Source organism: Antedon bifida, chromosome 1 (genome assembly GCF_963402885.1).
Source record: "Antedon bifida chromosome 1, ecAntBifi1.1, whole genome shotgun sequence".
NCBI classification, from domain to species: domain Eukaryota; kingdom Metazoa; phylum Echinodermata; class Crinoidea; order Comatulida; family Antedonidae; genus Antedon; species Antedon bifida.
In genome coordinates this window covers 16,543,129-16,556,326 of record NC_136226.1, presented here as the reverse complement: position 1 = coordinate 16,556,326, position 13,198 = coordinate 16,543,129, and the positions used below count along the sequence as shown (strand labels likewise).

The following is a 13,198-nucleotide window of genomic DNA, read 5'->3' as shown; positions in this document are numbered from 1 at the left end:
TGTACGTCTCGAATCTTGATTTTCCGGGGACTGGGTAAATGGATAATTAATCATTCTTAATAAGTTTTTAATGACTGGCCGTCTGGATTTAATGGGGCTTTGTAGGCTTGAGTTTACCAGGCAAACTTGCAAGGAACGCACCAGTCCTTTGAGACTGTGTAGTGACCTTACACAGATACAAATAACGGATATTTATGCGAATCATACTACGTATGTGCATAAATGTAAATTGTTATTCGGTTCAGTTCAGTTTTCGACCTATTAGATTTGAGGGAAAATCCTGTAATAATAGCAGCATGTGTACGTGCTTGCCATTTATTACCCAATTTAAATGTATGATTTTGATCATTAGTACAGGTCATGAAGTTATCAAGTAGAACATTAAATTTGTTTTACAAAAGTATATAGTTTCAATAATGGTCTTCAAAGATGGCATATTAAATGCAGAGCATGTCAGATTACTGCATTGACTGACATCTCCCTATGATAAAGCAATCCTTTCTATGATAAAGCGCATCCTCTGACAATTTTTCATAGCCTTTCTAATTCCCTACCAATACCATTATTCTCCTACTTTGATCTCACCGTAAACTGCCTGGAAATTAAATTATGATTGACCATATATTCAAAAAGTTGGTACAAATGTCCAGTTTTCTGATCTTCTGCATCATGTTTGGTTGTTTTTATCCTTGGTTGCATTTTCCTCATGTAGTTTTCAAATAACTCGCATCCATTTATGAATTTACCTGGTTTACCTGGTTCCTCCTCCAACCCCCTCTCCTTCCCAACAGTAAAAAATTGAAGCAGGAAATATATATTATAAAACTCTATCCACCTTTTTAACTCAACATTGTGATACTGTAGGATTGAGAAAATTAATTTTTAATAATCTAAAAATTAAAAAATTAAAAAAATATGTCATTATTGGAAAGCTTTTGCATTTATTCTTCTACCTATAAAATAGGTTGCCTTTCCTGTGTGTATTGTAACTAAACTAAACAAAAGTTTTGGCAAAACTGAGGGCAGTATAACAACATTCTATCAGATTAATGTGTTATCAACATCTAGCTACCATGTTTCATTGTGTTATTAAACCATGGAATATTATTTTTTTTTATCGTAACAGAACTAGAGAATGCATTTTTCTAAACAAAAGAAATAATACAAGTTTTCATTCTAGAACTATAGAAGAACTATAGAATAACTATATGCTGTCTTTGATGAAAATAATATTTTCACAAGTCTAATCAAAATGTAATGATAAATATATAGTAAGAGCAATAATGTTTTGGTGGTCATTTCATGGATTAAAAAATATATTATTTTTATCAAAGACAACATAAATTGTTTAGGGATAGAATGAAAACTTAATAATTCATAATTTATTTTGTTTTTATGTAAGAAAAGTGTATGTTTATTGTTCTTTGTAGCAGCCTTAAGACCAACAGGGATGGAAAAATAATATTACAGCTAAATGAAAACAAAATGTAGCCTACAGTAGGTAAACATGTACAGCAGTTAATCTTCCATAACTCCTCCCCCCCATCCCCCAACCTTGCATGTTGTATCTAATTGAAAACACAAACAATAATTTTATAGTTTTACCATAAGTGTGTTAATAGCATAGAACTTCAAGAACCAAAAGTATTAAATAGCAATTGATCCCCAGTTGATGGTTGCCCTTTCATGAACCTAATTTAATATAAAAAGCATGTTTTTAATTAGAATAAGGATAATATAGTAGTGTTAGTAATAATGCTGTTTTCCCCATGGTATACTATACTGGACTTCTCATGACATATATCACTATATAAATCCAGGATATTATTATACAGTTAATAATTTAATTGTGTGGTAGCATAGTTATGTTTATTTTTGGAAGTTAAATTATGATGTCAACTAACAACAGAGCAATACAATAAGTTTCTCTTTGTCCATGTGAGCTACTGTATATTTGGTGTATAAGTCGCACCTGTGTATAAGACGCACCCCCTAACTGAGAGTAAAATATCGGTATTTTTTATATCGTCGATGTATAAGACGCACTTTATATTTCATCAAAACAATGTTTTTTTAAATTGTTGCTATATCTACAACGGCGTCCTTTATTTAGGTTTTTTCTTACCTAGGCTCGGCCGCGCCCAGCCTCAACAAGAAGGGAAGTCCCCCATTCCGTTAGTTCTTTCTAACTTGTTATTCATGAGTTTCGCACCCGCAACATCGAGTGCATGACCATGTGTGGGCTAGCCTCGCTCGATCCTTTTATCGAGAGGGTGCACGTTTTCACGGACAATCGTATTCGATTAGTATCTATGTATCCGAGGAGTGTGTACGCTAGGTCCATGCTATAATCAACTGGAGAATATACTAGTAGAATACTGTACACCATGTGGCCGCCAAGAAGGGCTTGCTCTGGGGGTACAGCGGTCGGCGATCGTGCGTATAACTATAATACTATTCCAATCGTAAACGTTTACAAATGAAATTTTATCGGAGCGCCTAAAACAGCTCCATAATGAACAAATCTTTTCATCATATTTAATATTACATCACGCTAAAATGCCTTGAAAACTAGGCAGAAGCAGGTTGCTGTTATGTTAGTACACTGTAGCTAGGCCTACTCTTAGTACTAGGCATTACCTTAAAAAGCCCAGGCCTAGCCAACGAGGTGTCGATATGTACAATCTGTGTGGTGAGGCATTTATATTCGGTGTATAAGACGCACCCTTAATTTAGAGGTTAAAATTGCGTGTCAAAAGTGCGACTTATACACCGAAATATACGGTATGTAAAAAAAAGGTCAAATTGGCTATTTTTCTACACTTTTACCTTCAATACATTATTATTTTTAACTATGTGTAAAGCAATGTTCATCAGTCAGTTTAAATGATAAAAAAAGAACATCTTTTTTTTTACGCTGATACTGCTCTAGATCCTACAAGTAATGCTATTAGTTGTGCCTATTAGCACGCCCCCAAAGAGGAGGATCAAAGTGTTATTATTATTGCTGTTGCTCAATGTACCATTTATGTTGCTATAGGAAGGCTTATTAGTGTCAAAAGTAAAAGAAATATTAACATTTAGTCTATTTTGTGCCCAACTTACCCGGATAAACCAACATTGGTCTATTTCAACCGACAACTATGTTTATCCAGATGCTACCTTTCGACATCACTTCTTCTGGTTTGTATAATCGTTTTGTATTAACTATTTTAAAAGTTTCATTGAAAAATAACAGGGAAAATGTACATGTTCCTGTGTTACAGTTTGTTATTCTACAAGAAAAGAATGACCAGAATTGTACTGGAAAGTTTTAAACTTTATATCAAATATATGGCAACCTATTGTGGCATCTGAAATCCCCATTTTTCACCACATGCTGCAGTTGTCCAAATGAAAAAAAAATGTTTTCAATTGCACATATGGGATATCAAAATGACTGAGATTGTAGGCCTACTGGGAAGGTTTAAAACTACATTTAATACTTACCCTGGTGTTGGCACAATGTTTAATACAGTCGACTCCGCCTAAGTCGAATTCGCGTAAGTCGAAAAATCGCGAAAGTCGAATTTTTATGAAAGTCCCAATTCTTTCCTATACATTACTGTGTAATTTTTATTTGTAAGTCGAATTTTTCCAAGTCGAAATTGTCTTTTGCGGTCCGAATACACACATTCTTTAGTTATTTATATCGTATAAGTCGAAGTCACAAATCACGCGGCAACAACGCGCAAAAAAAGCCGATGAAACGTACGTAATTCGATAAACAAACGACAGAGGAGATAATGTGGGACCATATCGGTTCTCTCAAGCAGGTTGTATAGTATAGGCGGCGTCCTACAACTCGCGCTAGTGTATAGTGTATGAGTTCGTTTCAGAGTTGAGAACTTGAGCGGCGTTTTGTGGGTACCCATTTTGTGCTAGACAGATGGCAATAAACAATGGATACCGATTTCCCATAAAAGAAAATACAGTTTATCATTGCCGATAAAAGAGGCTTAGCATTTATTAGGCCTAGCTAGCTAGCTAAGCAAACTCAATTCAAGAAGGCTCATCGCGTGGGCCGCGGTCGCGACAGGGCAGGGTCTACTAGGCCTAGCCATAGCGCGGCTAGTGAGTGAGCCTAGGCCTAGCATTTTTTTTGCAAATCTGTAAGTCGAAGTTCACGTAACTCGAATTTTTATACCGGTCCCATTAGATTCGACTTAGGCGGAGTCGACTGTATTAACCCAATTACCTGCTGTGGATGATTGATATCTCAAAATTAATATTATCACTCAAAACTAAACAGTTTAAATTTGATGTAGTGAAAATGCTGGTACCTATCATAGTTCTAAACCAAGTAATTTAAATGGGAATTATCTCAATTTTCAATATTTGTCTATTTATTATTGCTTAATATGATATATTTATTTCATAGTGGATTATAATTACTGGTCAAGTTCAAGAGGTGAAGGTTCAGAAAAAAATCCTCATTTTGACAGCTATCAATAATTTCCTCTTACCCCTCATGAGTGGATTTTCTGTTTTAAGACCATGTACAACATTTACTACATCTTTTCAATTTATCTTTTTCAGAAGGCCTTAATTGTTTTTATGTTGCAGGGGATGATGTAATCAACTTTTGTGGATTTAGAGGGCTATCCCTGGTACCATACAAATTATTTCATTTTTTGTTTTTTCTTAATCTATTCTGGGTTTGATATGTGTGGGGACGAGAGTCGGTAATGTAGGGTTGATAGGATTTGACCATAAAAGATATAAACTTTTTCCTATTTTACCTGTTTTTTCATAAAATAGAAGATTTTTATATTTATATTTTTATATATTGATTTTATATTGATATTTATTAAAAACATATCTGAGAAAAGGTTAAATAAGACATGGTTAGCAGAACCATTTACTTCAGAAATGTAAAATATAGATTATAATATACCAAATAATATCCACAAACAATTATGATTTTATGGTAAAACATAAGGTACTGTATATTATACTGTATATTTTTGCATAGGAGCGCTCAGACGGTCAAACGTTCAAGATGCTAAAGTAGATCGATCTAATAACCATAATTTGTTAAATTCTAACACCCTATTTATTGGGTGTTTTAACTTTTACAGTTATTTTAAGGGTGCAATTTAGCCGGTTATTGAACAGTTTCACATGGTTAATAATCGTTTATTTTTTCGCAGCAGAATCACTGAACAGGTTACTTGCTTAGGAAAGTAGGTACTTATTGTTATCTCAATACTTGATTGATATTTAATAATGTAATGATTATAAATTGAATGCCATTACCTAATTTACAACTTCCATTTAATGACATCAAACCACCTCCATTGTGTTTTAAATTACACCATTATCTTTTCATTTGATAGCCTGTTGTTGGTATTGTTTAATATTTCTAGAGTACACTTAACAAATAGGTTTGGTGCCTGTTAACACTTTGACTGCCAGAGGTTTTTCCAGTTAGAAACTGCCTCCGCCAGCGTTTTTAGCCCAATTTGATGTTTTTATTAAAGCTGATTGAAAATATGAATGTGATCTGATTTATATGTAATTTAGACTAAAATAATCATAAAGATTTTAGCTTTACAATGGTACCAAGAACGATTTTTAAATCGCAATATGTAAATCGTAATAGTAAAATGAAAGTAACCCACTTTTAGAGTTTTTCGTAGTTTCGCGGAAGAAAGTCGAGATATTCGCGATTTTGTGCAAGACATCACAATATGAAAATATCGCCCGGTGAGATCAACAAACAACGAAAAAGTTACTTACACGGCACCGATAGGTCTATAAAGACAAGTTATCACTATCGAAAAATGTATTGCATTTTATAAATCATAAATCTTACATCAATGTTTCGCCAAAATCCACATAGTAAAGACACCAGGCCTAGTTAACCAGAATCGGAACCGTTTTACGACTAGGCCTAGGCTAGCCTAGTAGTACTACTAGCCTAGTAAACTGATGATAATATCCATACCATTTCTAAACAAGTTTGTTGCATGAAACTCGGGTCACTTACAGTTAAACAGTCCAAAACAATTAGGGTATAAAATTAAAGACTTCATATTGAAAATGACTCCATTATTTTTTATTCAGATAACAAACAAACATGCCAATCCACAAAAACCTTTGTAATGCTTCGGCGGCATAGCTAGCGCGCGACCGATACACAATGCGCCAAGCCATCGCTCTACGCGCTACTGTGATGCGCCGTGTATGTTATTTCGACAGGTACCATTTCGGCAGTCATTCGTAACCAGATTAGTTACTTTCAAATAGTAAAATATTGACGGTCCAGACCGAATATAGTGTCCATATTTATAGTATATACCAATAATTAACCTATCTACCGGATCTTCGTGTTTGGCAGTCAAGTGTTAATACTATTAAACAGTAATTAAACACATAATTTTTTGATAAAGACAGGCAAATTTTTGTTGACTTCACATCATCATTAAAAAACTATGCAGTTCAAACTGTCAATTGAGGTTTATTATGGTAGTGTTGCAGCAAAAAATTATAGTGTTAATTGGTTTTGCAGGAGTGTGTTTATTATCAGTTCCGTTTTTGTGTAAAATATTGTACTTTTCGATCATAAAATAAAAGATCAGAAAAAATTTACTGCTTAAAAAAAAGTTAGTTTCATGTCTTTGATTTTTTTATTTTTTTTTACAGAAATTCACCAAATATTTTAGTTTGTCTCATCTAAAAGATGTTTGAATCTGGACATAAAAGTAACATGAATTTACAAAATTTTATTATTTTTTTATGTCATATTTTTTAATTGTTATATCCATTGGATATCCACTTGCCTTCTGTTTTATATTTGTCATAGGTCATTCCATTAATACATTACTACCAAATGTTATTTTATTTTTCACTTATGACTTATTTTTATTGAACTTTCTGTTGAATATCTATAGATCAAGTTCAATTTGTACCCTAATAATCACCTATTATTTGATTTATAACATTCTTTGATGGTTGTTAACATCAACTCTAAACCTCCTTAAATACAACCATATGTTTTCATTACTAAAGAATGCTTTTTATTATGAAGTTTTGCACAGTAGCCAGTTACACTTATGATACTATGATGTCAGTGTCTAACTATGCTTATTTTGGGCACAATTCAAATCTTTCCTCCAAGACCTATGTTGAATACCTACCCTACATTCCTCAAACCTCTAGTTTTAAGTCCAAGGAACTAACTATTTGAGATGTATATTAGGCTGGCCATAAAAACAGGTTGTTAAATTTTGTTGTTCACTTTACATGTTTTTCTCTGCAAATATAAACAAAATCCGATATTTAAGCAAATTACCATTTCTTACGACCACATGTAATTTTCTCCTAATATTTATTTAAATTTTCCTGCAAAATAACATGCCTTTACTCCATGAAAATAAAAAGGCATTTTCTAACAATGTTTCCACCAATGCCTAACTTGAGGGCTGATTGAGGGCAGCAAACAATTAGTGTCTTTTGACAGTTTTGTCTTTTTATTATAATTGCATCATAGTTTGTTAAGGAAAGTACGTTGAAAACAACACGGGCACAAGTTTGTAACATTTCTTCATTCATTATCCTGTACCTCCCGCAAATTTCTGGAAGTGGCCATATTGATTCTAGTCACGCATGAAATGCAGAGAAGTGCAAGACAAACATTTGTAAAAAGTTTAAAAAAATGTGAGCTGAGTGGAAAGTGCGAGTTGCAAGTTGAAACTAAAATTTTTAAGACATCCGCTTCATTTCATCCTCTTCTACACATACACAATTCCAGGTGGAGATTCTTTTTTAAATGTTTATTTTTATCGTTTTGACACTAAAACTTAGGGTTAGGACTAGGTTGTGTCAGGCTATAAAATGGTAATACATATAATTCAACCTTTGATCCAATTCCAAAATACATTTTTTTACATTCGTTTTTATGTTTATAATGTTGTACCATAAAGAAATATTTCATCATAAATAGTTCTAAAATGTGACCTATTATGTGACCTAAATGTCTTTTATATCTGAAGGATTTATAAGATGAATGTTAGCAGATTTCAATTGTAAGAACTAGTTCTGTGAGAGAACTCAAACATGGAATTAGGTGGAACAGAATTGACAAAAACATGAACAAATTGACTGTATTTACCAACTGTGTACTGATCGTCTTGGTTACTCAATGAACTATTACATATAGTTAAAGTTTGATCAGTTTCTCGGAGAGTGTAGGTCAAACAGTTACTCCCCAAGAGTTCCTCAGTTCTTAGATGGCATACGCCATAACACATACTATAACCCGGGATAATCTTACCAAGTAAAATCATTAGATAAATGCGCATATGCCCATGTTACATATTGATGTTATCAGTACAGGCCTATATAAAGATTTACCGACTTTTCCCAATGTAACACAGACATTTATCACACATTCATACCAAAGGTGTAATTTGTAATACTATATGTAAAAAATCGCTATTGGATTAATATTATCATTTTAAAGATAGAATTGGTATTCAATTTATTTTTTTTTTCAGCAATCATATAAACATCCACCGACCTCACCGAATGGCAGCGCATTTGGTGATGTCTTTTCTGATGATGATCAACTTGTACAAGAAACCTTTGAGTTTGAGGGCAGCAGCTGCAGCGAAATCACCTCGCCTCTGACATCTGAACCAGAGGTCATTGCCCTCAAGTTAAAGTTGAAAGAAACCGAATATAAGAATGCAGTACATGAGGCAGAAATTGCTAAGCTTAAAATTCAGGTAATGTATTAATTCTATACATATAAATCATTTGTATAAATTAGCTCTGGCTAACATTTTTTGAAAACATATGTTTTCCTTCGGTTTTCTTTAGGTAGTTTAGGAGGTAATATTGGTTTGAATTATCATTTACTTGATTAATAATCATTTATACGAACCAATTCTAAATACATTTTGAATTTTTTAAAAATAGATTTCAAAATTATAGCCAAAAAAACAATGCAAATAGTAATAGGTAGGGATAAGGAATGGGATGAAATCTTATTTTGTAAGAATATACCTTCTAGCAACACAATAACTCCAAAATCAAGATGTATTGTCCCCCAAAAACATGACAAATGAAGATTAATAAAATCAGACTTTAAATAGGCCATTTTGCAGTTTTAATAAAGTTATTCACTTCTGTAAAAAAAAAAACCAAAAAAAATATTATTTCACTTATAAAAAGACAAAAGAAACAGTTAATTTTAACCAAAAACCATTGTCTTACAGAAAATTTAACATTTTTTGGGGTAAATAATTTTTTTTGCAATCCTGTTTTTGGTCAAAGTGATTACATGACATTAAAATGGCATAATCAACAAAACATTTGAAGAAAAAAAAACATTTTTAGGGGGACAATCTTTAAAGGAAAAAAAATCAAAAATTCTTTTCAGTTCCATTTTAATGAATGAACTTTATTTTCTCATTCTAAAAACATTAAAAGCGTCAGGATGAAATGTATCCCAGATGATGTTTATGAACATTAGGATAGAAACATGCATGTGTAGCCACATTAATAATGCATCTGATTTCTTTTTTGTCGCTAGTTCCGTTTCGCACCTGTCATTTATTTCGACTCAAAATTTGTTACGTAATTTTTTTTAAATTTTAAAAACAGGTGCGAAACGGAACTAGCTCCCCTTTTTTTTGTATACATGAAATATCTATCGCCAATTTTTACCTTGATAGCAATAAGACACACTAAATCATCTGTTAATAGATAGCGTAATGGAAACTTTTAAACTGTATTACAATCAACTCACCACTCTCTGGCCTATAAGGTCCTTTTTAACCCCTTTTCTGTCCTCCTGGGTGATAATTGTTTTTTCTATTATGTATTTATATTGTTTTGTCTGTTAACGCGGGTATTTGTCCTTGATAGCACCAGTAGCATACTGGATGTACTTGTCCAACTGGTTCAATTTGCAGAAACTCTGAATTTCCGAATGTGTGTAATGGAAAAAAGAATTTGGACAATTTTGGATTAAGAAAAATCTGGGTTTGTGTTTTTATATAGATTTTACAGTTTTTAATTATATTAAATTAAAATGCAAACACATACTTTCTAAACTAAACTAGTAGTGGTTTTTTTTTTAGTTATGATTTAATCTTTACCAAACCAGGAATTATTATATTTTGTCACAACAAAATTACAGAAATAATAGAAAATAATATCTGCGACAATTGGAAAAATTACAGAATTATATACTTTACCATTTTCTGTGTAATATACATTTGGCAACAAAGATTATAGTTTTTGTAAAGTCAATCTAAGAATGATACAGGGAAAAATGCCACCAAACAATTGAGATTATCAATAATGCCTGACCAATCTGAATTTGGAGTATATAAAACATAATTGTACTGCATTTTTTGGCGATACCATTTTCTTTTACACTGAAAAATGTTCACTGACATTGATGATATATGATTGAGAAATAATCTAAAGTGGGACGTTCAAATTGTTTACTAGGAAAGAAGTAACTAGTAAGAATACATTGAGGTTTTTCAGATTAGAACGCGAGAATGATATTGACGCAACCATCATAATATACAGGAGCTTGTTTTGCGATGCCATTTTCTTTTACGCTGAAAAAATTTCACTGACATTGATCGAATATGATGGAGAAATAATCTCTTTTCTCAAGTGGGATGTTTAAATTGTTTACCTGGAAAGAAGTACTGTAACTAGTAAGAATGCGTTGAGGTTTTTCAGATTAGAACCCAAGTCATAATATAACTCGCTATTCTCGGGTTTTTAGTCGATTCTGGCGACATGGCGTGATAAAAATCGTGTTCTGGACAGAGTGTTTACATCCATATAAAGGATGTAGTTAAATTATCAGTGTGAATTAGTGCTTAAACAGGACATATATTGTAATCAGAGCTGGATATCAATACCTACCTACTAAAATTGCCCTGATAAACAATAGTTTATTATAAACACATCTAAATTGACTGAATTGTTTATATTTTAAGCACTTATGATATTGATAATGCTATAATATTTCACCAAGTTGTAACCTCAGGCACTAAGGAAAAGTTTATTTCGGCCAAATGTCAAAGCTGTCAAATCTACTACTGATAAAAATGCATAAGTGGCAACAATAATTTACCGGTTATTAGGTATTAATATTGATTGATGAATATGAAGTATGATAAAAGTGGTTAAATTATTGACAATATATAGTTATACATCAATGTAAATTTCCTCATTAGAAAGAAGCAGCTGTGTACATAAAAGCTATAGTCTGAGGAAACTAACTAGTCGGAAAGTGCATAATTGCAATTCTGTCCTACTTTTTGTCTATTGTTCACATTTATAATTCCCACTGTCCTGTACAAACACTGAATTGTCTCACTTTTTAAATTGTTTAATATTATACAAATACTGATGAATGTTTAAAAGTGTGATGGTACAAATAATTTTATGAGGTGAAAAATGAAATGATATGAATCAAAGCCAAGTGAAAATGGAATTCCATATGGTACAATATATTAAACGACTCGTTTATAGAACCGTTCGGTAGAAATTATACTGTAATACAAAATTAACTAATAGTGTTAATAGTAATTAATCAAATAGTGGAAAGCTGATACCTATTGGCCAGTGTACAATGAACTAGAGTACATTGACCTGGAATATTATGATTGTAAATGTTAACTGTCACGCAACATCCTGACTTCTAGGTATAAAGATATAATGATTTAATTTACATAGTACCTTGCCGTATCACTGCATCATTTGACTTTTTACTCTTCTGTAGCATGGAATATCATTAAAAATTGCAAATTTGATAATTGTATAACGTCAACAATGACGACAACGAGTATTTAATATCGTTCACTCTGATATCAATTCACACTATGACCTCATGACATTATAAACATGTTAACCTGTCATAGGTACGTGGCGGTGAACATTCAAAGGCAATAATTATTATCCCCTCCCTTTAATTATCTAAACACTTTTGAGCATAATTTCTTCCTTTCAAAATCGATGCGAAGCTTTTATTAGACCAAAGGTTGTAACGTCTATGTTTAACACAGGTTTTTAATTGATGGACTATGCCTTCATAAATAAATCCACTAACCATAAAATATGTTATTTGATATAGCATTAGTAATAAAGGTTACACAATCAACCTTAACATAATTAACATTTTCAATAAAATTCCCACTCAGTATCCTTAAATTATAAATAGGAGAGTGAGTGCACAATGCAACTTTTACTACTACTAATATTACTACTACTCATAACGTCTAGGTCAATCAATCAACTTGCTTGTGTCCTAGGAAGACACTTATATTTCCTGCTCTCTACCCAGGTGTACATATGGGTACCTGGTAAAGGTCAAATTACAAAACTGTGCTGATTACTAGCTGCAACATTAGGAAGTATGTTTCCATACCTGACTGCTGGTAATAATGTGAAGTGCTTTGAGTATAAGAGCTATATAAGAATGACGTATTATTATTTATTATTAATAAGGCAGTTTAATGTAGCATTTTGCTTTCCTTCAACACTGAAAAATGTTCCCTGACATTGAAAGATCTCTCCTCACAACTGGTACATTCAAAGTGTTTACTGGGAATGATATATATCAGCATGATCACCAGTGTATATAAAATGTCTAGCACTAGGTGTTGGAAGACAATTTTTACAAATTTGTATTTACATAGACGAATATAGTCTGTATCTGAGTCTATGCTTAATATAAAAATTATACTGTATTGTGTATATTTGTGGCAGTCTAGATTTCAATAGGAAAGTAAACAGTATAGCCGGTATGTTTAGGGAGTATGTATGATTATAATGTGTACAATACAAGAGAGAATATATCGTAAACCTAAGTTTTCATAATACAGTATATATTGCTAAATATTCATCATGTTGTTGACATAGAAGGTAGAACATAATTAAACAAAATTCTATTGGTAAAAAAATCTTAATAGCTATCACTCAATATAATAAATAAAGTTTATTTAATAAAATACATAAAACATTTATTGAGTTTTGAAGAAATAGATGCCTTTGAAACTAAATCTTATGAAAAATGAAAAGTTTTTTTGAAAGCAAACTATAGAGGGCACTATAACATTTTGAAAATTACATCAAGCTGTAGAGGGCATTATTCAAAATTGAAAGATATTGGCATGTATAA

The 13,198-nt window shown here is 32.1% G+C and overlaps 1 protein-coding gene across 2 annotated transcripts in view; it reads left to right on the top strand.

The window, feature by feature from the left end:
• LOC144844428 (uncharacterized) overlaps positions 1-13,198 on the top strand; it is a 162,197-nt gene that overhangs the window by 122,116 nt on the left and 26,883 nt on the right. For both annotated transcript variants that reach the window (XM_078701343.1, XM_078701335.1), the window contains exon 8: positions 8,541-8,771. In XM_078701343.1, coding sequence (XP_078557469.1) covers positions 8,541-8,771 — 231 coding nt within the window. The remainder of the gene's footprint in view (positions 1-8,540; positions 8,772-13,198) is intronic.